At 41.5% G+C, this 24,482-nt stretch overlaps 1 protein-coding gene across 2 annotated transcripts; it reads right to left on the reverse strand.

Annotated features, from left to right (window-relative positions):
- Positions 1-600: 600 nt before the first annotated feature.
- Positions 601-23,471, reverse strand: rer1 (retention in endoplasmic reticulum sorting receptor 1). 2 transcript variants are annotated; one of them, XM_014145622.3, is made up of 8 exons: positions 23,232-23,471; positions 17,034-17,119; positions 16,681-16,785; positions 15,976-16,072; positions 14,818-14,896; positions 11,618-11,753; positions 3,143-3,197; positions 601-1,180 (listed from the first exon to the last, which is right to left on the reverse strand). In XM_014145622.3, the coding sequence occupies exons 2-8, from the start codon at positions 17,112-17,114 to the stop codon at positions 1,170-1,172; spliced, it is 564 nt and encodes a 187-aa protein (XP_014001097.1). In that variant the 5' UTR covers positions 17,115-17,119; positions 23,232-23,471; the 3' UTR covers positions 601-1,169.
- Positions 23,472-24,482: the final 1,011 nt, after the last annotated feature.

The following is a 24,482-nucleotide window of genomic DNA, read 5'->3' on the forward strand; positions in this document are numbered from 1 at the left end:
GGTAAGGCATGCTGAAAAGACCCCAACATTACCAGCAAGGCCAGTGGATGTTTCATCGTTGCCTTCACATGTAGTCAGTCTGAGCAGACCAGAGGGGCTGTGTCTACACCAAATGCTCAGGTACTGGTGAAGATGGCTCCCCCACTTTGCATAGGGATGCTTTACATGCAATGATTTTATATGCACCATTACATCAGGCAGGAGTTCCTCACAGTCAGACTGGAAGCAAATGTGCAGCACTGAACAGGAAATCCATGACCCGAAGTGAAATAGAAATGTGCATTGAATTGCTGGTACTGGTTTAAAGGATGAATGGTGTGGTAAAGGAGTTGGCACCGAGAGCATTGATTGATTTCACTGTCCAACCCTATCCAGGTGGGTCAAATGTACCATGACTAGCTCCATCCTTTCTGCAAATGCAACATTTGTGCAATGATTAATGGACTTGTTTTCCAGACAAGATTTTTCAGTGAATAAATACACAATATACCTCATACAGTAATACACATGTAGGAATGTAATAGTTATTTCTAAAAAGCAGATATGGATGAAAGTTGACAAAATGTCAGCGGTCCCAAAACATGAAGCAGAAACAGCCGCCTCATTAGAAGGGACACAGTTTCTTTAATAGCATTTGGAGTGAAAAAAATACACTTAAAGTTATTAAAATCAAGTTTTGTTTATAATTGCAGCACAAGAAAAAACAAGAACATGCAATCTCTTTCTTGAGAAAGTGTTTATAAATCTAGAATCCAATTTTACCAGTTTTGTTATCATTCATTTTTTTTTAATGGCATATGATAAATTGAACACTTGGAAATAGTAGGCCATTATGTTCAAAGAAAAAAATAACATGTTCAAAATAATCTCTAAACAAATGTCATCTTTGCCATATATATATAAATTCGCAAGACAACTCTTGGAAACATGATGTACTTTGACAGGGGGGAAAAAATTCTGATCCTTCTTTACAGTGCTGATCAAAGGTTTTCCAAAATGTCTCTCTGGTTACCAAAAATACTACTGCACACTTTTCATAAGATACCCGACCGGCATACTGATAAAAATGCCCAAAAATGTGAGGGGTGGGGGCCAAAAAAAAGAGAAAAAAAGTGTTCACAACCCCCTTCATCCATTTGTTACATTAAAAGCTCTCAATCTCAATTTTCTTATGTTTCCTCTGCAAAAGAAGAGAGAGAGAAAATATTTTTGTTTGGAATGATTAGATTATTACCACATATTTGTCTAAAGTAAAATACAGAATATGAGTTTATCAAGGGTGCTATATTTGCATGGAATGGACCCCAGTTTCTAAACAGTTGGCCTCAGTGTATAAGGTATTTCATTTTATTTTTGGAAGGAAATAATAATTATAACACAGGTATGATACTATAAAGTACATTTTAAAGTAACTGTCCAGAGAAAATCTAACTTTTCTGTTAACTCATATAAAAATAATGTTGATGACTCATTCTATACTCGTACACTTCAAAAACCACACCTCAAATTTGTCATACACACCTTTAAAAGAAAATACTAGTCATTTCCTCATGGAGGATGTTGACATCCTCCTGAGGATGAGCTGGCCAATCAGTGGTCTACTTGAATTCATATTTTTTAGGACCGGTATACGCCCACACCATTCTGTTGGGATATGCCCACACCATTCTGTTGGGATATGCCCACACCATTCTGTTGGGATATGCCCACATCATTCCAACACAGAAAAGTTGCTGTTTTACATATTTAATAACCATTTTTTAGAAGGAAAACTATTTCACCCCTATTGTAATTAATTATAGGTCATATTTCATAGAAATCTGGAAACACTGGACAGTTACTTTAAGAATTCTAATATTGAAAAATGAACAATTTAAAATGATATATTCAAAGGGGGGCGCATTGCAAAAATCTGAGGTTTAACTTGATTGGCAAGTCCATAGCTAGATGCCACCTCCATAAAGTAATCCCTATCATTTAGTTTCCAGGAGTGCTGAATGACACAGTATTATATTTATCTTCAACTGTACAAGCAAAGCGTCTTTTGACATGATGGGAAAGCAGATGGACTAAACACAAAAAGGGATTATATGCCTACATAGGGCAAAACAAGAACACATTTTAATAAAATCAGCCACACTTAACTTGAGAACGAGGCATTCTTAAACCTCACTGTACATAATGTCTTAAAAAAAACATGACATGAAACATTTCATAATCCTCCATGATGGTTTATTCTCTGGAGAGTACACTAACTCGGTCTTGGCCATGCAGTGAATTGCACTCTTAGCTGACTTGTTATCTAGCCAACCTCCTATACATAAATCACTGCTTTTGCCATAAAGAGATGGTTGGATTATGGTTCCGAATAGTTACAGTATGATAGGTATTGTATGTAGCTAGTGAATCCTTGTTCAAGTGAAGCATAACCAGTCATTGAAAATTAACTGCATTAAAATACAGTGGACAAATTTAAATTGGTGGGTGGGTGGGGGGGTTCAAGCCGGCGCAAAAATACACTTGATCTCAGAGACACATCATTCATCAATTTAAATATTTCATATTTACTTCAATTTCAAAATGTTACATCTTATTGTTATTTCAATCTAAACCTAAGGACTTCCCATAATTACACGTTATAAACGAGTAGGTACCAAGTCTTCAATCAAAAGTAGTTACTTCGCTTGGAGACAGAGCAGTGCACAGCAGTTGAAAAGGGATAGTCGTTAAGAATCCACAACTGAAATTTCTACTGAAATTCATCCAGTGCCGCCCCCTCTAGCAGAGTTTATACTTACCCCATGGGGTTACAAGGCAAAGGGCGACACTGCGTTTCATCCACTGACTTAAGACAATGTTATCCCGCGGCTGCGAGATGGCTCGCCAACTCATATCCCCATAATAACCAAAGGCAGAGTTCTCGTGACTACAGCAATCCTCAGCACTAATAACATCCATCACTGTCACCATTTTGGATCAAAACTCTTATCCCATTTTTCTTTTTTTTTTTCAATCCCCTCACAGACAATCACTGACCCCTGTTCCCCACCATATACTATTTTTCCACAACTTTTAAATTTTCAAAATGGGGGAGGGGGGGGGTTATTTTAACTAGCAAAAGGTTTCCCTGTGTCTTCCTTGCCTCTGTAAGTCCTCTTCCCGTGCGTGAAGGGTAGGTATCTGTACTTGACCATATGCTGGAAGTAGGAGAAAAGACGGAGTTAGCCAAATTGTAATTCAAAGAACGTAACAGTGAAAGTCACAGCACAGTTCACATTTTGCTGCTTTAAAAATGAAAATGTATTGAATTTAAAAAAAATCCTACACATGTACACAACCTATACATTTTGAAAGTGAAAAAAAAAAATGTAAGAAAATGTTCCAAATTAATAAAAAAATTAAAGATGTCTTGATTGTGTAGGTCTTCACACCCCAGAGTGAAGACTTGGTGGAATACATATTTTGCAGCCATTACAGCTGTGAATCATGTTGAATAAGATTTTACCAACTTTGCAAAATTCTTAGGGCAACGGACACTGACTGTACAAAACATTAGGAACACCTGCTCTTTCCATGACAGACTGAGCAGGTGAAAGCTACGAACTCTTATTGATGTCACTTGTTAAATCAAAATCAGTATAGATGAAGAGAATGAGACAGGTTAAAGAAGGATGTTTCAAGCCTTGAGACAAATGAGACATGGATTGTATATGGTGCTGACGGACAGGGCTGCCGTGCTTCTAGCTCTTAGGAAACTGCAGTGTTTTTTATTTTTGTAATGTGTTATTTCTTGCATTATTAGCCCATGACATTTTTTATGTCAGCTTATTAGCCCCGGTCTGCTAACTGTCTGAATCGCCGTGTCCCCAGCCAGCCCAACCACTCATTGGACCCATATGATCACTTTGCTATGCATGCTTCTCTCTATTATCAATATGCCTTGTCCATTACTGTCCTGGTTAGTGATTACTGTCTTATTTCACTGTAGAGCCTCTAGCCCTGCTCAATATGCCTTAACCAACCATGTCGTTCCACCTCCTACACATGCGATGACATCACCTGGTTTAAACGTCTCTAGAGACTAGATCTCTCTCATCATTACTCAATGCCTAGGTTTACCTCCAATGTACTCACATCCTACCATACCTTTGTCTGTACATTATGTCTTGAACCTATTCTATCGCGCCCAGAAACCTGCTCCTTTTACTCTCTGTTCCGAACGTGCTAGACGGCCAGTTCGTATAGACTTTAGCCGTACCCTTATCCTACTTCTCCTCTGGTGATGTAGAGATTAATCCAGGTCCTGCAGTGCCTAGCTCCACTCCCACTCCCCAGGTGCTCTCATTTGTTGACTTCTGTAACCGTAAAAGCCTTGGTTTCATGCATGTTAACATTAGAAGCCTACTCCCTAAGTTTGTTTTACTCACTGCTTTAGCACACTCTGCCAACCCAGACGTTTTAGTCATGTCTGAATCCTGGCTTAGGAAAACCACCAAAAACCCTGAAATCTCCATCCCTAACTATAACATTTTCCACCAAGATAGAACTGCCAAAGGGGGCGGTGTTGCAATCTACTGCAGAGATAGTAAGACAGAACTCTGCAGGCTATCCAGGTCTGTACCCAAACAATTCGAGCTTCTACTTCTAAAAATTCACCTTTCCAGAAACAAGTCTCTCACTGTTGCCGCTTGCTATAGACCACCCTCTGCCCCCAACTGTGCCCTCGACACCATATGTGAATTGATTGCCCCTCATCTATCTTCTGAGCTCGTGCTACTAGGTGACCTAACCTGGGACATGCTTAACACCCCGGCCATCCTACAATCTAAGCTTGATGCCCTCAATGTCACACAAATTATCAATGAACCTACCAGGTACAACCCCAAATCCGTAAACACAGGCACCCTCATAGATATCATCCTAACTAACTCCCCCTCCAAATACACCTCTGCTGTTTTCAATCAAGATCTCAGCGATCACTGTCTCATTGCCTGCATCCGTAATGGGTCTGCGATCAAACGTCCACCCCTCATCACTGTCAAACGCTCCCTAAAACACTTCTGCGAGCAGGCCTTTCTAATCGACCTGGTCGGGGTATCCTGGAATGACATTGACCTCATCCCGTCAGTAGAGGATGCCTGGTTATTCTTTAAAAGTGCCTTCCTCACCATCTTAAATAAGCATGCCCCATTCCAAAAAAATTGAACTAGGAATAGATATAGTCCTTGGTTCACTCCAGACCTGTCTGCCCTTGACCAACACAAAAACATCCTGTGGCGTTCTGCATTAGCATCGAATAGCCCCCGTGATATGCAACTTTTCAGGGAAGTTAGGAACAAATATACACAGGCAGTTTGAAAAAGCTAGCCTTAGCTTTTCTAACAGAAATGTGCATCCTGTAGTACAAACTCAAAAAAGTTCTGGGACACTGTAAAGTCCATGGAGAATAAGAGCACCTCCTCCCAGCTGCCCACTGCTCTGAGGCTAGGAAACACTGTTACCACCGATAAATCCACTATAATTGAGAATTTCAATAAGCATTTCTCTATAGCTGGCCATGCTTTCCACCTGGCTACCCCTACCCCGGTCAACTGCTCGGCACCCTCCACAGCAACCCGCCCAAGCCCCCACCATTTCTCCTTCACCCAAATCCAAATAGGTGATGTTCTAAAAGAGCTGCAAAATCTGTACCCCTACAAATCAGCGGGGATAGACAATCTGGACCCTCTCTTTCTAAAGTTATCTGCCAAAATTGTTGCAACCCCTATTACTAGCTTGTTCAACCTCTCTTTCGTATCGTCTGAGATTCCCAAATATTGGAAAGCTGCCGCAGTCATCCCCCTCTTCAAAGGGGGTGACACTCTAGACCCAAACTGCTACAGACCTATATCTATCCTACCCTGTCTTTCTAAGGTCTTCGAAAGCCAAGTTAACAAACAGATTACAGACCACTTCGAATCCCACCATACCTTCTCCGCTATGCAATCTGGATTCAGAGCTGGTCATGGGTGCACCTCAGCCACGCTCAAGGTCCTAAACGATATCATAATCGCCATCGCTAAGAGACATTACTGTGCAGCCGTATTCATCGACCTTGCCAAGGCTTTCGACTCTGTCAATCACCGTATTCTTATTGGCAGACTCGACAGCCTTGGTTTCTCACATGATTGCCTCGCCTGGTTTACCAACTACTTCTCTGATAGAGTTCAGTGTGTCAAATTGGAGGGTCTGTTGTCCGGACCTCTGGCAGTTTCTATGGGGGTGCCACAGGGTTCAATTCTCGGGCCGACTCTCTTCTCTGTATACATCAATGATGTCGCTCTTGCTGCTGGTGATTCTTTGATCAACCTCTACGCAGACGACACCATTGTGTATACCTCTGGCCCTTCTTTGGACACTGTGTTAACTAACCTCCAGATGAGCTTCAATGCAATACAACTCTCCTTCCGTGGCCTCCAACTGCTCTTAAATGCAAGTAAAACTAAATGCATGCTATTCAATCGATCACTGCCCGCACCTGCCCGCCCGTCCAGCATCACTACTCTGGACGACTCAGACTTAGAATACGTGGACAACTACAAATACCTAGGTGTCTGGTTAGACTGTAAACTCTCCTTTCAGACTCACATTAAGCATCTCCAATCCAAAATTACATCTAGAATCGGCTTCCTATATCGCAACAAAGCATCCTTCACTCATGCTGCCAAACATACCCTCGTAAAACTGACCATTCTACCGATCCTCGACTTCGGCGATGCCATCTATAAAATAGACTCCAACTCTCTACTCAACAAATTGGATGCAGTCTATCACAGTGCCATCCGTTTTGTCACCGAAGCCCCATATACTACCCACCACTGTGACCTATACGCTCTTGTTGGTTGGCCCTCGCTTCATACCTGTGGCTAAACCCACTGGCTACAGGTTATCTACAAGTCTCTGCTAGGTAAAGCCCCGCCTTATCTCAGCTCACCGGTCACCATAGCAGCATCCACTCGTAGCACGTGCTCCAGCAGGTATATCTCACTGGTCACCCCAAAGCCAATTCCTCCTTTGGTCGCCTTTCCTTCCAGTTCTCTGCTGCCAATGACTGGAACGAACTGCAAAAATCACTGAAGCTGGAGACTCATATCTCCCTCACTAGCATTAAGCACAAGATGTCAGAGCAGCTCACAGATCATTGCACCTGTACATAGCCCATCTGTAAACAGCCCATCTATCTACCTCATCCCCATACTGTATTTATTTATCTTGCTCCTTTGCACCCCAGTATCTCTACTTGCACATTCATCTTCTGCACATCTACCATTCCAGTGTTTAATTGCTAGATTGTAATTACTTCGCCACCATGGCCTATATATTGCCTTAACTCCCTTATCTTACCTCATTTGCACTCACTGTATATAGACTTTTTGTTTTCTTTTTTGTACTGTATTATTGACTGTATGTTTTGTTCATTCCATGTGAAACTGTTGTTGTATGTGTCGAATTGCTATGCTTTATCTTGGCCAGGTCGCAGTTGCAAATGAGAACTTGTTCTCAACTAGCCTACCTGGTTAAATAAAGGTGAAATAAATAAAATTAAATACAAATGTTATTACATACTGTCAGGAAGAACCTTTGGATATCAGAGTGGCGGTAACTCACCAGCATAAAGACCAGGAATACGACTATCCCGAATCGGATCCTTTGTTCGTACCCTCCAGGGCAATTTAACTGATTCCAGAGGCTGTTCCAAAACACCGCCGGCGGGAAGGGGGTACTCGGAGTGGACTTTTAGTCCGACTCACGAGGCGCGCACACCACCCACCGCTTCCGTGTAGATTTCTCACTAATGTTCAGTCTCTGGATAAAGTTGACGGGCTCAGTTTCATGGAAACATGGCTCTCTCGGGATATACTGTCTGAGTCCGTTGAGCCAGCTGGGTTCTCAGTTCATCGCGCAGACAGGAACAAATATCTCTCCGGGAAGAAGAAGAGCAAGGGTGTATGTTTCATGATTAACTACTGATGGTGTGATTGTGATAACATACAGGAACACAAGTCCTTTTGTTCACCCGACCTAGAATACCTCACAATAAAATGCCGACCGTATTACCTCCCAAGAGAATTCTCTTCGGTTGTAGTCACAGCCGTGTATAATTCCCCTCAAGCCGATACCATGACGGCCCTCAAAAAACTTCACTGGACTTTATGCAAACTGGAAACCACATATCCTAAGGCCGCATTTATTGTAGCTGGGGATTTTAAAGCAAATTTGAGGAAAACATTCCCGAAGTTCTATCAACACATTGACTGTAGTACTCGCGCTGATAAAAAAAAACACTTGGACCACTGGCTACTCCAACTTCTGGGATGCCTACAAGGCCCTCCCCGCCCTCCCTTCGGCAAATATGATCATGACTCCATTTTGCTCATCCCTTCCAAAAGGCAGAAACTGAAACAGGAAGTACACGTGCTAAGGACTATTCAATGCTGGTCTGACCAATCGGAATCCACGCTTCAAGATTGTTTTGATCACGCGGACTGGGAAATGTTCCAGGTAGCCTCCGAGAACAACAGAAGAATACATGGATATGGTGACTGAGTTTATCAGGAAATGTATAGGAGATGTTGTACCCACTGTGACTATTAAAACCTACCCTAACCAGAAACCGTGGATAGATGGCAGCATTCACGTAAAACTGAAAGCGCGAACCATCACATTTAACCATGGCAATGTGACTGGGAATATAGCCGAATACCAATAGTGTAGTTATTCCCTCCGTAAGGCAATCAAACAGGCAAAAGGTCAGTATAGAGACAAAGTGGAGTCACAATTCAACGGCTCAGACACGAGACGTATGTGGCAGGGTCTACAGTCAATCAAAGACTACAAAGGGAAAACCAGCCACGTCCCGGACACTGACGTCTTGCTCCCGGACAAGCTAAACACCTTCGCCTGCTTTGAGGATAACACAGTGCCAACGCGGCCCGCTATCAAGGACTGTGGGCTCTCCTTCTCTGTGGCTGACATAACACATTTAAGCGTGTTAACCCTCGAAAGGGTGCCGGCCCAAATAACCTCTCACCCAACGTCAACAAAACAAAGGAGCTGATCGTGGATGGGACCGCAGTGGAGAAGGTGGAAAGCTTCAAGTTCCTCGGCGTACATATCACTGACAAACTGAAATGGTCCACCCACACAGACAGTGTGGCGAAGGCGGCGCAACAGCCCCTCTTCAAACTCAGGAGGCTGAATCAATTTGGCCTGGCATCTAAAACCCTCACAAACTTGTACAGATACATCCTGTCGGGCTGTATCACCGCCTGGTACGGCAACAGCACCGACCGCAACCACAGGGCTCTCTAGAGGGTGTTGCGGTTTGCCCAATGCATCACCGGGGGCAAGCTACCTGCCCTCCAGGACACCGACAGCACCCGATGTCAAAGGAAGGCCAAAAAGATCATCAAGAACAACCACCACCCGAGCCTATGCCTGTTCACCCCGCTATCATCCAGAACGCGAGGTCAGTACAGGTGCATCAAAGCTGGGGCCGAGAGACTGAAAAACAGCTTCTATCTCAAGGCCATCAGACTGTTAAATAGCCATCGCTAGCACATTAGAAGCTGCTGCAGTATATAGATAGACTTGAAATCACTGGTCACTTTAATGTTTACATATTTTGCATTACTTATCTCATATGACGCATTGGCATCAACATGGACTGGGGGATGCAACAACATTTTAGGAAGATGTTCTTAAATGTTCTGTACAAAGTGTATATATCCATTGTTTTTGGCAAAATTGCTCAAGCTCAGTAAATTTGGTATTTTCATGTAATGTGGTGGCAGCACCATGCCATGGGTATGTTTGTCAAAAGTTGAAGGAAAACACGCCTCAGTCTTCTGAAAACCTAACCCTGGGAGTTTTATTTTTATGTGGAACAATTAAAATCAAATTGAGTAATCTTTACCGTGAAATACTTGCTCACAAACCCTTCCCAACAACGCAGAGTTTAAAATAAATAAATAAAATAGTAACGAGAGGAATAAAATTAAATTCACAAGAATGGAGGAGTACCAGGGAGTACCAGTACCAGATCAATGTGCGAGGTATGAGGTATTGGAGGTAGATATGTACACGATGGCAAGGTAAAGTGTGTGTATGTAGCGTATGTGAATGTCTGTGGGTTTTGTGTGGGAGTATCAATGTAGTTTGTGTGAGTGAGTGTGTATATGGTTTGTATATACAGTCTAGTAAGTGTGCGTAGGGTCAGTGCAAGATAGAGTCTGTGCAGATAGTTTGGGTGCCATTAATTGTCTATTTAGCAGTCTAATGGCTGTGGGGGTAGAAGCTGTCTCGGGCCTGTTTGCCCGAGAGCCCTCTCCAAAGTGTGCCCAGTTCCTAAGTAATTTCAATGCACTTTTATGTTTCAAAGAAGCGTCTTCAACTATAAGGTGCTTTTTGAGCTCCCCAAGCTGTGCCGTTGAAGAATTAGAGCAAGCACACTTGTAGATGTTTTGATTGGAACACAACCCTGCATCCCCACTATCACACAATTACTGTTCACGCAATCCAAAAATTGTCCATTATACAGTAAATAGCACTCTGAGTCAGGTGAGCATCATTTGAAAGCTTGTTCTATTGAAAACATGACTAGCTAAGTTATAATATACGATACTACAGTGTTAGCTGTTCACAATTCAATTCAGAGAAACAGATTGTCATTTTGGTGCGTGTAGAAAGGAGTCATGAGTGCATTCAGGTGCGTGTGCAGCAGCAAATTTTCTTCACAATAGACAAACATAGGCTCATTCTGTCCAGAACAACCCACGGTATGACATCACGTCATCTTGTAACTGTACATCCAACATAGTGATCATAAACGTTGGCACTGTATTATGACATGAGTTTTATGCTATGGAAATGTGAAGTGCATATTTGGACTCACGGGTGTTTGGCTTGCTTGTATGACATCAAAGCAGTATTTATTATAATCCTCAACGTCTCATCTTTCAAAATACATAGCCCTCTTAATTTACATAATTTCCCTAAAACATTAGCAAAAGTTGCCCAATTAGCGGAAGGGATGGGGGCAACGTCTTGTCGCACGAGGTGCTCAAGTTCAGAACATCTGTCAGTCAAAACCCATACAGAGCTGTGAAGCGGAGACCCTGAGCTCTGACATCATGTAAAGCTTTTTAAGGTACAGCCACTGCGTACCAATTTAGCCGTTTATCAGTGCCTAAATCTGCCACTTTCAACCCGTATACGGGTATAAATGCAAAAAAGATGCACAACAAATGGATAAATGTTGCCCTAAGAGTTGTACAAAGTCGGTCAAGGTGTGTGAAGACAAAAGCAATAAAGACATCTTCGTTTAATTTTTGTAAATAAATCAAATTGGGAAAATGTTCTATAATTTTTCAACACTTAAAAAAAAAGTGGAGTTGGTTGTGTAGATCGGTAGGAAAAAGAAACAATTTATTCCCTTTTTAGATTGAATTTTAAGGCAGCAAAATGTGATGACTGTGCAAGGAGTGTGTAGACTTTCACTAGCGACTGTACATCTAGCTATGACGCGTCTGATACGACTATCATGCAGTCAGCAGCAGTGTCACTGGGTTTCCCATACCTTGATCTGCCTCTTCATGGTGATGCAGAAAAGCATGATGAAGTACATTACGAGTATGGGCCAGAACACAGGCACATTGAAGGCTTCGAAGAATGTGCAAATCATGGCAATGACGATGCCTTTCGTTGCCGAATGCCTGCAGACAAAAAAAAGGAACCGACATAAAACATACAATAAGGATGTGTAGTAGTTGGAAAATAATAGTAGTTGTAATTTCACACTCATGGCCATAAACAGTTGTCAAAATAAAAAAACAGGACCCATATTCACAAAGCGTCACAGATGATCTAGGATCAGGTCCCGTTCGATGCATATAATTATGATCTAAAATGCAAAACTGAATACATCTTCGGAAAGTATTCAGACCCCTTCACTTTTTCCACATTTTGTTACGTTACAGCCTTATTCTAAAATGTATTAAATTGTTTTTTTTCCCCCCATCAATCTACACACAATATCCCATACTGACAAAGCAAAAACTATTATTTTTCCCCCGCTAATTAAAATAAACTGGAATATCACATTTACATAAGTATTCAGACCGTACTCAGTACTTTGTTGAAGCCCCTTTGGTAGCAATTACAGCATTGAGTCTTCTTGGGCATGACGCTACAAGCTTGGCACACCTGTATTTGAGCAGTTTCTCCCATTTTTCTATGCAGATCCTCTCAATCTCTGTCAGGTTGGATGGGGAGTGTTGCTGCACAGCTATTATCAGGTCTCTCCAGAGATGTTCGATTGGGTTCAAATCCGGGCTCAAGGACATTCAGAGACTTGTCCCGAACCCACTGCAGCATTGTCTTGTCTGTGTGCTTAGAGGACGTTGTCCTGTTGGAAGGGTAACCTTCGCCCCAGTCCGAGGACCTGAGCACTATGGAGCAGGTTTACATCAAGGATCTCTCTGTACTTTGCTCCGTTCATCTTTGCCTCGATCGTGACTAGTCTCCCAGTGACTGCCGCTGAAAAACATCCCCACAGGATGATGCTGCCACCACCATGCTTCACCGTAGGGATGGTGCCAAGTTTCCTCCAGACGTGACGCTTGGAATTCAGGCCAAATAGTTAAATCTTGGTTTCATCAGACCAGAGAATCTTGTTTCTCATGGTTTGAGATTCTTAAGGTTCCTTTTGGCAAACTCCAAACGGGCTTTCATGTGCCTTTTACTGAGGAGTGACTTCCATCTGGCCACTCTAAAATGATTGTCTCTGCAGCACCCCAACAAGAACAACCATTTCTGCAGCACTCCAACAATCAGGCTTTTATGGTAGAGCGGCCAGACGGAAGCGACTCCTCTCCGTAAAAGGCACGACAGCCCGCTTGGAGTTTCTCCCATCTCCACAGAGGAACTCTAGAGCTCTGTCCGTGACCATCGGGTTCTTGGTCACCTCCCTGACCAAGGCCCTTCTCCCGACTGCTCAGTTTGGCCGGGCGGCCAGATCTAGGCCATCCAAGTCACAACAGACAAACACAGCCTGCTTAAACTAATAAACAATTATACATTTTCATGTCTTTATTGAACACACCATTTAGACATTTACAGTGCAGGGTGAAAAAAGTATGTGAAACCTTGGATTTAATAACTGGTTGACCCTCCTATGGCAGCAATAACCTCAACCAAATGTTTTCTGTAGTTGCGGATCAGACCTGCACAACGATCAGGAGACATTTTTGGCTATTCTTCTTTACAAAACTGTTTCAGTTCAGGAATATTCTTGGGATGTCTGGTGTGAACTGCTCTCGAGGTCATGCCACAGCATCTCAATCGGGTTGAGGTCAGGACTCTGACAGGGCCACTCCAGAAGGCGTATTTTCTTCTGTTGAAGCCATTCTGTTGTTGATTTACTTCTGTGTTTTGGGTCAATGTCCTGTTGCACCACCTAACTTCAAATTGAGCTTCAATTGGCGGACAGATAGCCTTACATTATCCAGCAAAATGTACATTGGCAGGACGGCCACTCCTAGAGAGATTAGCAACCGTGCTTAACTTTCATTTATAGACAATTTGTCTTACCGTGGACTGATGAACATCAAGGCTTTTAGAGATACTTTTGTAACCCTTTCCAGCTTTATGCAAATCAACAATTCTTAATCTTAGGTCTTATGAGATCTCTTTTGTATGAGGCATGGTTCACATTAGGCAATGCTTCTTGTGAATAGAAAACTCAAATTTTGTGAGTTTTTTTTAATAGGGCAGGACAGTTCTAAACAACATCTCCAATCTTGTCTCAATGATTGGACTCCAGGTTAGCAGACCCCAATTAACTTTTGGGGTTCACATACTTTTTCCAACCTACACTGTCAATGTTTAAATGATGTATTCAATATAATGTGTGTGTTATTAGTTTAAGCACACTGTGTCTATTGTTGTGACTTAGATGATCAGATCAAATTTTATGACCAATTTATGCAGAAATCCAGGGAATTACAAAAGGTTCAAATACTTTTTCTTGCCACTGTATGTAAATAAGGTGTTTTATTTTTAATACATTTGCAAAAATGTCTAAAAACCTGTTTTCGCTTTGTCATGATGGGATGTGTAGATTGCTGAGGATTTATTTTTATTTAATCCATTTTAGAATGAGGCTGTAACGTAACAAAAAGGGGTCTGAATACTTTGAAGGCACTATATGCTATATCCACATATAGCCCTGATAGTAAGGAGAGTATGTACAACAAAGCTTTCCAGTAAAAGTCCATAGAGCCATCCTAGTGCAGCATCCTTTAGGAAGTATACTTTCACAAGCCAAGAACCTCTTCACATTGGCAGGTGAGCGAGCGAGCTACTTAGTGAACAGAATAAAAGGAGTGATACTTTGCAAGGGCAGTGTGCAGGAGCTTATTTTCTGTGAACCAGGCTATAGTTGGACATAGGACACAATACACATACATGGTCGGACAGTATTGTACGTCACAGTGTACTTCGTGAATATGCGTGTTCTCACTTTCCATTTTATTGTAATGTATTATAGTGCATTGATTTTGTGCATTATGATGTGTTGCTGACCCCACAAAATGAACTTCCATGCAAATGGTCAAAAAAGAAAACATATCGTAACCATTGATGAAAGAATATTCAAACAGGAGACTGTGGTAGGATATCAGGACAAGGGAGCACAAATGATGCATGCACAAGCCTGTGGCTCAACCCAGTTCAGTGAAAGGCCAGGCTGGGTAGATGATAGTGATTAGGGGCTCTCACCAGAATTTGAATTCGGGCAACCTCCTGATGAATGGGCGGAACTCCTCGTTCTGCTTGGTGGGGAGCGCCGGGCCCTCATCTACAGGTGAGTGGAGGAGGAGCAAGGTTACAACAAGGATCAGTGGTCACGTTCCGAGCCAATCAAATGGACTCAAAATAAGAACAGTGACTAAAGATTTAGAAAACTGATCCCAATGGCATCCCAATAAGAACACTGGAGTAAACACTTTGCATTCTGTTTTAAAGACCAAAATGTCACTAAAAGGCGTTAAAATAGTATTTACATAGCAACCAAAGAGCTTTCAAAGAGAACCCTTTCTTTGTTACTCTCACCACATTGGAAGCAAAAGAGCTCTCAAATAACTTGTTTCTCTAGTGTACAGAGTGTTTCTAAAAACTGGTATGAGATGATGCACCCCCAATTCAGTCCAAATCCTTTTAGTAAAGAAATTCGCACCTTGCAGCAGCAATGTCAGCAATTAACACACATCAAATAGACCCCACTTAACCAGTGCATCCCCCATTTTAAATGAGTAGGTGTGACAAAGGGTTAAATGCAGAAGACACATTTAAGTTGAATGCATTCAGTTGTACAACTGACTAGGTATCACCTTTCACTTTCCCAAGGGCAAGGTAAACCAACCAATCGTTATCCACAATACTACATGTAAGTACACTGAACTGTACTAAACATGCATCTCTTTCTGAATTTTGGGATCTAATTTTGTAGTTTGCCATTGGGTTATAGGCTGTTTTCCCGAAATTATGCGTAATTTGGTAATTATGTTTTAAATAGTCATAATAAGGATGAATTATCCAGACTGCAAATAAAAATGTAAGTAAGTTGAACTAAACCGTATAGTATTGAGTCTTCCCAAACTATAAGGTATCTTTTTTTAATTGTATACGCCAGTGTATTATGACGCGTTATCGAGTTGGCTTGAAAGCCAAAGATGCACCCCTAGTCAAAGCTTTTTTTAAAACATACTCTCTATCCGCAGCATGGAGTCTGTGCACCAAGATATTTTTGATTGTGTCTTAGTGAAGAGTGAGCGCTAGAAGACACTCCTAAACATCGTTTTATGGAGGAAAAGTAAACATCTTGAATATGACCGCAACCAAAGGAATGTGGCGTGGTTCAGTGAACTCTTAACTTGCCTTCGTCAAGCATTGATGGATCCACTTTTGGTGATAGAAAAGCGATGAACAGGTTAAGATGGTAGATTCCCAGAGCGTATGTTACAATATACCAACCCTGGAGGGAGCAGAGAAAACCTCATTAGTGTTGATTTGAACGTCATGCATTCCCACCTAAATTAAATAAGCGTAAAAATGTATATTCCGTAATTCAATTCGCAAATGCATCACTGACTGAGGTGAAAATATCTGGAGCAATACTAGTCTAGAAGAAAACAGTACACCTTCACACAGTTAGATGCCCCCCAAAAATGTCTTAACGGTTAGACTCGGGAATATAACGTTATCATAGTCAAAGAGAATTCAAATCTGACAAGCCACTTATAGGCTCTTCCAAACGTGCTCTCTCGCCTGAGGCATGCCCACATCTTGGCAGATTTTACTTTGACTGTTTATGCCTGTAAGGAGAAAGTTATCCCACTGTGTATGATGAAGTGTCACATTGCCGAGGCCACCTTTAAGGACGTCAGGTGCGTATTCAGTAGGGTACAATGTTGTGGAACGTTCCGATAGAAATATATTGTGCAGAACAGATGTGCCTTTTTGACATGTGGAGGAAGGAATTATGTCAGCTCTGCTCATGGCATTTCTATGTGGAGTGTTCGGTATGTTGCACTCTCCTGAATGCGGCTCAGGATAAGCCCTGAGTGTGGTGTGTGGCTCTACCTGTAATATGTACACTCTGATCATGTAGATGGCCGTTAGAGAAAGAGTGACTCCCCATCGCCCTATGGAGAACGGCGTTGACTTGTCTAGCCATGACTGATAGATCTGGAAAAGACACCAACCAGAGACACAGTGCACAACCATTACCAGGAGAACAATTGTAACCATTAGATAAAGCACTGTGTTTTAACATCGTCTTATCTGAAGTGGAAATGCCAGTCTTTCTATGTGGCACCACTGTGACAGTGGGTCCAATGGTTATCTTCATCAAAACAGTGGTGCAGAGTTCTATTTGGTTTAGCCTATTTCGCTTTCCTCTTGACGAGACCACCTAAAGGCCCCGGCAGCAGTACCTGTCCAACCCGTGTGAAGAAGCTGCCGATTGTGGATGGTTTCCCATGGATTGATTCACCAACACTGTCCCCTTCTGACATTATGTCTGTGGAAGGAGAGAAATTGGTTGTTAACAGGTATTCCTTGAACGGACTTCACCACCCAGGGCTCTACAGTGCGACCATTTTACTCACATATGCACCTAAATATTTTGATGTGCGACCTAGATCTTTTTTTATTTAGGAGCACCAGTGTTCCTAGAAAACAAATTCACCCAGATGATATTTGTTGCAATGACTACTTCATTGTACCGTGCCCGAGTGCCATGGAGAATACACAAGAGCAGATACGCCACCATGCTTGCACCATTACTACAAAAAAAGGCTTCTTAATAAAAAATATTTGAAGTGTCCTCTTCAATTTACACGTACTCCTTGTAAAAAAAGAATTGTCAGCGTAGAGCCCTGCTAACTCAGACTTTGTGTTTGAAAGAGCTTGCCTGGCGGTGCTTGGTAAAGCTAGTTTAGTTGTTCCATTGGCTGCAAGTAAATAATGTGTGGGAAGATGAGACTGGGGATATTATGCCTATAACTCAAAGAAATGTGTCAATGAACACCAATATCATCCTTACGTGTAGGCTACAGTAGTTGTTTAATATATAGCTAGCTAGTTTATTTATTCAGTTGCAGTCCTCTTCTACATTACCGTTAATAACATGGCAACAATACACAGAGCGACAACAAAGCTTCATCACCCTAACATCCACATTAGCCCAACCGGCCGCCAGACTGCATTTTTATTCCTTTTACGTCGTTTGTCATCTGCGTCCGACTTGAATGTGCCCAGCCGGCTCGTGTCCACCAGTGACTGTCTGGTACATAAAAAATGTCCTTCATTCAGGCAGCAAAGGCGTCGGTTTCCTCCTTAAAAGGAACGTTCTGGACATTTTTGACCTAAAAATCATTGTCCAGATCACGTTACAAACATGCAGGAATGTGAAAACTACTTCCAAACGCGTTCTGTAGATCAAAAGCTAGCTATCGTTAGTTACCGGATTTTATCCTTACTGATGCATTTGGGGGTAATCGTATTTTTTCAAAACTACAACTAGGTTTAGGGAGTGAGGTTGTCTTCCTGATCTCTGTTTGTCCCACTCCCGAATGCTGGGAATCTGAAAACGTGGGCGTTCCTAGTTTAACAGCCTTGAGACTGTACTCCCGAAAATAAACTGGAGAAGAATGCCTGAACCAGCGGAGCCAAGAGGACAGATAACAGAGTAAGTGTTTTGCGCTAGCTAATGTTTTTACATCTGCATAATTTCATATAACATTAGTGCTGTTGTGTACATTGCGGTTGTGTAGCATTAGTTCTGCTATCGTTACTAGATCGAGTTCTGCCTGGTTTGTTTATACATCCAGAGCTAGCACAGTGACATAGCCTCGTTTCTACAGTAGAAGCATTGCAACACTGACTTGAATTGTTTTATATTTGGCTGTTGAATGTGCTCCCACCATAATATCTATAACAGCTATATGAATGAGTCTCCTGTAGCTTGCTATGGTAATCTCCCGACATCTTGTTTATATTGTCATAGTAGACTAAGCAATAAGGCGTGGGGGGGTGTGGTATATGGCCAATAAACCACGGCTAAGGACTGTTCTTAGGCATGACGCATCGCTGAGTTTATAATTAAGCAATGAGGCACGAGGGGGTGTGGTATATGGCCAATATACCACAGCTAAAGGCTGTTCTTATGCACGACGCAACGCGCCTGGATACACCCCTATTGGCCATATATCACAAACCCCCTAGGTGCCTTACTGCTATTATAAACTGTTTACCAACGTAATTGGAGCAGTAAAAATAAATGTTTTGTCATACCCGTGGTATACGGTCTGATACCACAGCTGTCAGCCAATCAGCATTCAGGGCTCGAACCACCCAGTTTATAATTAACGTTAGATCCCTTTACCATTGTATTGGCGTATTGGCAACATCTACCAGTGCTGTTTACAAATGTTAGAGTACAGACTACCCTAACAACAAATCTGATTATTCCTTTTTTTGCTTTCAGAAAATATCACATGCCTACTGTTTTTTCTTCTTCCTGGAATGGGTACAACGGAAAAACAACAGACTGGTTTTGCCTGCCTGTGTGGTTGGGAGGATTCGTGATCTCCTGATGGGATGTACAGAGGCTTCGTCGAGGTTGATGATGTGCTGGAGGAATTGTAATAGCGTGCAATAAAATCTGGAAACGGCATGAATTCTTTGAATTTATTTGATTGGTTGTAACACTATCAGATCAGTACATCTTGAGCAAAACGAGTAGCCTCAATAAGGATTCACTTCGCTACGTATTTGCTTTAGTTGTACTATAAACCCCCTTTGTTTTGTGTATACACTGTTGATTTACCAGAAGTTGGTGGAGATATCAGTATCAGGGTTGGGCAATGTTTTTGTTTGGCCTCATATGCATTAAGTATTTCTGTCATATAATGCTTTGCGCAACTAAGGTTTGTTCAAATTTGTCATTAGATTTTTCCCATCTTGCTATTGTTTGTTCTTGCTCTCTCCAGATTACCTTAGGCCTACCATATTTGTAGGTTATTCAAAAACAACGTAAAACATTGAGATAGCCTAGAACTCCATTAGATAGATTCATTGTTTGATCATGAAATACCGCTGTGGGAGAAATCATCCACTATTGGAGAAAGATTTTAAAAAAGTTTTTAAATTGACCGGACATTTAGCGCTGCTTTGGTGAAACTTAGCCATGTCTACATTGTGCTCTTGCATTCTGTAAATATAACATATTAATTGAAATGGGGTATAGCAAATCGGAATATAGGCAATTTACTCGGAATGAAACCCATGCGCTGTCCTGCTGTGCACTGCCTGACTCCGCTCTTCTCTTTACTGCGCAAGGCCAGTCACGTTGAAATAGGTTAGGTATCGTCTGTCACATCACCATGTCCTCACTAGACGATGGCAGTCAATCGTCCTTGATAGACGATACTATTGTAATATCGCCCAACCCTAAATCAGGATTGCTCATAATATAGAAGTTCAGTCATACAGCACATATTCACACAGCGGATATGCCTAGTACAGCCATTAAAGCTTGTTTGGATTTATTTGTTTATAGAGAATAATATACATATTTAGTTTACAATAACAGGGGCAATGATGTTTTACTTTGAGAACCTCGTCTTGTGCTTCTTAATGACATCCTGTTTTGCTGGCTTTGTTGCTTGGGCAATGTTTTTTGGAAGGGCAGGTTGGAAGTGCTGGGGTGCTGTATGGCTGTACGGCTGAATTTAGAGTTGGACAAAATACGTTGTCCTGATAAATCGCCACCCATCAATTTGGCCTGCCTATCCCTCTCGTTGTCCTCTGGTGTGAAATGCTCGCTACATACAAAGACCTTCCGGTATTTGTCCTGCGGTGGTTTTACATCGTATTGTCGTAGAATTATTCTAATCAAAAGGAGAGACTTTTAGATTTGTTCAAAACAATCAAATGTTATTATTTAATTACTGCGGTAATGGAGCTTGTCAACAACCCACATACAACTTGCTGTGGAGTTGTTAAAACAAACTGGAACATTCCTTTAACTTGATTTGATGGCCCGCCAGCAAAGATTTTGTAACTAACAGAAGATAGTTTCCAATTGGAGCAAATTAAGCAATCAGTGGGCAGAAGAAGCGAGGAGGTGGGCAGTCAAGCACGAGCTAGCAAGATCCTATTGGCGCATTCTAGCATATTTTTGCACATTTTCTTTAGGGAACGCCTACTGAGCAACACCTCAATTCACCCTTGCAATCCTCTGGCAAAGGGTAAAGTGTACAAAACTTTCTTCCTTAGTTAATTTTATCAAAATCTAAAAAGCACAACCTAGATTTTAGCCAATGTCTTAAGTAGTTGAGCATGTTATTACCAACAAGTTCTCACAGTCTCACTGCAGAATTAGACGTTCATGAACATTCTCCAAAAGTCAAACTTTGAAGTTGCTCCAAAATGTAAGTGTTTGTTGTTCCTGCTGCTCTGTATCGTTTCATTTCTTCAAACGTCAAATTTTTAAGTTAACGTTTAGGCACTCATTCTGAATGGTTAAGGTAAGGGTTAAGGGTTAAGGCTTGGGATAGGGTTCACCCCCCCCCCCCCCCCCCCCCCCGCCCCCAAAAAAACTGTGTCCATGACTGGCTTCGAACACGCAACCTTCTGATCCAGAATTCAATGAAAAAACAGTGTCCATGACACCAACCTCATGAAAGTGACAAACTGACATGTTTTCATTTTCCTCAAAATTTGTGGTGATCGGGGATTTCTATTTCTAGAAGGAGTTTATGCCCATCTAGGGCAAGTGAACTGAGCAGTCGCACAAGTTGAACCTGCTCTGAGGTTTCCACATTGGGAAGGTGATAAAAAAATGTATGGCAGTCGGGCAAGTTGAGCATGCTCAACTTAACCGAGTTACAGATCTGTCACTCATTGAAAGCAAGTCTAAGAAGCGGTAGATCTGTCTTATGTACACTTTTTATGCTTCCCGTTCTTAGGTTTAGTTGTGTCTTTTACTTTCAGTTTTCTACACTAGCTTCAAACAGCTGTAAATACAATATTTTTGGTTATGGAAAAAATATTTCACAGCGGTTTAGATAGTACAATGATTCTCTACACTATACATGCTTGTTGTCACAAACTGAAATTAGGCGAGCTATTATAATTTTAGTAATCAGGAAATGGAGGAGCGATTTCTGCATTTTGAAGCTTTAACGTCAATCCCTGCCACTCTAGCATGGTGGTGGAAAAGTGTGTTTTATTAAAACGGTACACATTTCCCTGTTTGATTTTTTTAGACCGAGTTAAGGAGGAAACTGATGCCTTTGTAGCCTGAATTAAGGATGTTTATATATGAGCCGGTCACTGGGCGACAGCCACATTGTATAACCAGCTGGACGCTGATGATAAACGTAATAATAGTGTCCGCGTTCGGTTGGGCTACATCAACATACTGTAGGCTAATTCAGTGTTTCCCACCCCTGGTGCTCGAGTACCCAACATTACAATGTTTTATTTTAACCCTGGATACCTGATTCAACTAATCATCAAGCCCTCAATGTGTTGAATGTTGGGTTTTTGTCAAGGGCTACAACAAAACGGTGTACTGTTTGGGGTACTCGAGGACCAGGGTTGGGAAACACTGGGCTAATTGACCTAGCTAGCTACCACTACCCCAACACTTCCCACCCAAAGTCGATAGAAGAGTTCCATTTTCCAGTTCATGTCAAATTGGATTTGTTGTTGATTAGCTATCCAATTTTTGTGAGACTAAGTTAACGTTGGCTAATATGACTATATACGTGATAAATAGCTGACAGATCGGAGACAGAGACGGTCTCTTCCATTATGGATAACGTTAGCTAGTATTTGCTCTCCAACGCTGAATCGTGTAATGGTAGGCTAGCTAATAGCAAGCGAAATAGCCAACCTGCCAATGCAGCAGATAGCTAGCCAGCCAGCCATCTAGCTAACAACCCATTTATAGTGTGGGATTGGAAAGCTAGCTACAGTAACGTTATGTTAAGCATTGAAGTGTGATTATTCATAACGTAATTTTGAATACCTAGCTAATATCAGGTCATTGTTGTGGTTAGTTACTATTAGCTATTATTTTCGTATTCAATGTTATGTTTCTGTTTTGCAAGCAGGGTGAGTGTTGCTAGCAAGTTAGCTAGCTTTACAAAAAAATTATCTAGCGAATTAGTGATGTCTTTCCCCCAAACAACCCATTTCTGGTTTGTGTAGTTTAAGCAACCATCTTTCATTAGCAGTTGGTGGTAAATCAATTATGGTTTCACTCTACTTCCCATATGATGCAGCGGGAATCAAACAGTTACTTGTTAACCCCTGCTACCAGAGAGATGGAAAGTGTAGTCCTTCGTGTCAATTTTGTCGTTTTGCAGGCTACAAATCAGTTGGAAGTTGAACTACAACCACCAGCTGTAATTTCGTGAATTTGACAACTCACTTCCGGTTAGAAACCGAGCTCTTTCTCGCTAGCTAGCATAGGCATATAGCCTCTCGTTACCATATTTAGAGATTCATTCAATTGAAATATTATTTCGGTATTGGTCCCCTAGATTCCACTTAAACTCGAGAACATATGTTCACATTCCTACTGATAGACAAAATACTGCAAGACAGGTTTTTCTTACCTGATTCTGCCGCTGTGTCACTACCTAACTACCTCTCGTGCTGGGCCGGCTAATGACGTAAGAACACGTCAGTACTTCCGCGAGGACTCGCTCGAAAGTACGGCAGGCAAGATTAGAAGAGCTTCGAAAACGCTGGGCCAATGTGATAGATTCCATAGAAATAGAATCTATGGATTATATTTCTATGGTAGTTACACTAAGGTTTTAGGAGCACTTTTCCAGGCCCCTGGCAAATTAAACATACCCCCTTCATTGAAAAGACAATGGCAAAATATTAACTACAATTATATATGACACAATAATAATTCCAGTCACACCTTTACTTTCAACTCACGTGCTGTTTTATGTCTGTAGCCTTAGATAATGCTCCAAATTAAATAGCCTAGTTATTAAGTCTCTCTAGAAATAATAACATACAGCAAAATACAGTGCCTTCAGAAAGTATTCACACCCCTTGACTTTTTCCACATTTTGTTGTCTTACATCTTGAATTTAAAATGGATTAAATTGAGATATTGTGTCACCTGCTTACACACATACCCCATAATGTCAAAGTGGAAGTATGGTTTTTGAAATGTTTAAACATGAATTAAAAATGAAAAGCTGAAATGTATTGAGTCAAACCTTTTGTTACAGCAAGCCTAAATAAATTCAGGAGAAAAGCTTTACTTAACAAGACACATAAATTCCATGGACTCTGTGTGCAATAATAGTGTTTAACATGATTTTTGAATGACAACCTCATCTATGTACTCCACAGATACCTCTCGTGCTGGGCCATATGTAAGATCCTTCAGTCGAGCAGTGAATTTCAAACACAGATTCAACCACAAAGACCAGGGAAGTTTTCCAATGCCTCGTAAAGAAGGGCACCTATTGGTAGATGTGTAAAAAAAAACAGACATTGAGTATCCCTTTGAGCATGGTGAAGTTATTAATTACCCTTTGGATGGTGTATCAATGCACCCAGTCACTACAAAGATACAGGCGTCCTTCCTAACTCAGTTGCCGGAGAGGAAAGAAACCACTCAGAGATTTCACTGTGAGGCCAATGGTGACTTTAAAACAGTTACAGCGTTTAATGACTGTGATAGGAGAAAACAGCATTGTTGTTATTCCACAATACTAACCTAATTGACAGAGGGAAATTAAGGAAGCCTGTACAGAATAAAAATATTCCAAAACATGCATCCTGTTTCAAATCAAATGAAATCAAATTTGATTAGTCACATGTGCCGAATACAGCATGTC

Source organism: Salmo salar, chromosome 15, assembly GCF_965601325.2.
Source record: "Salmo salar chromosome 15, fSalSal1, whole genome shotgun sequence".
Lineage (NCBI taxonomy): Eukaryota > Metazoa > Chordata > Actinopteri > Salmoniformes > Salmonidae > Salmo > Salmo salar.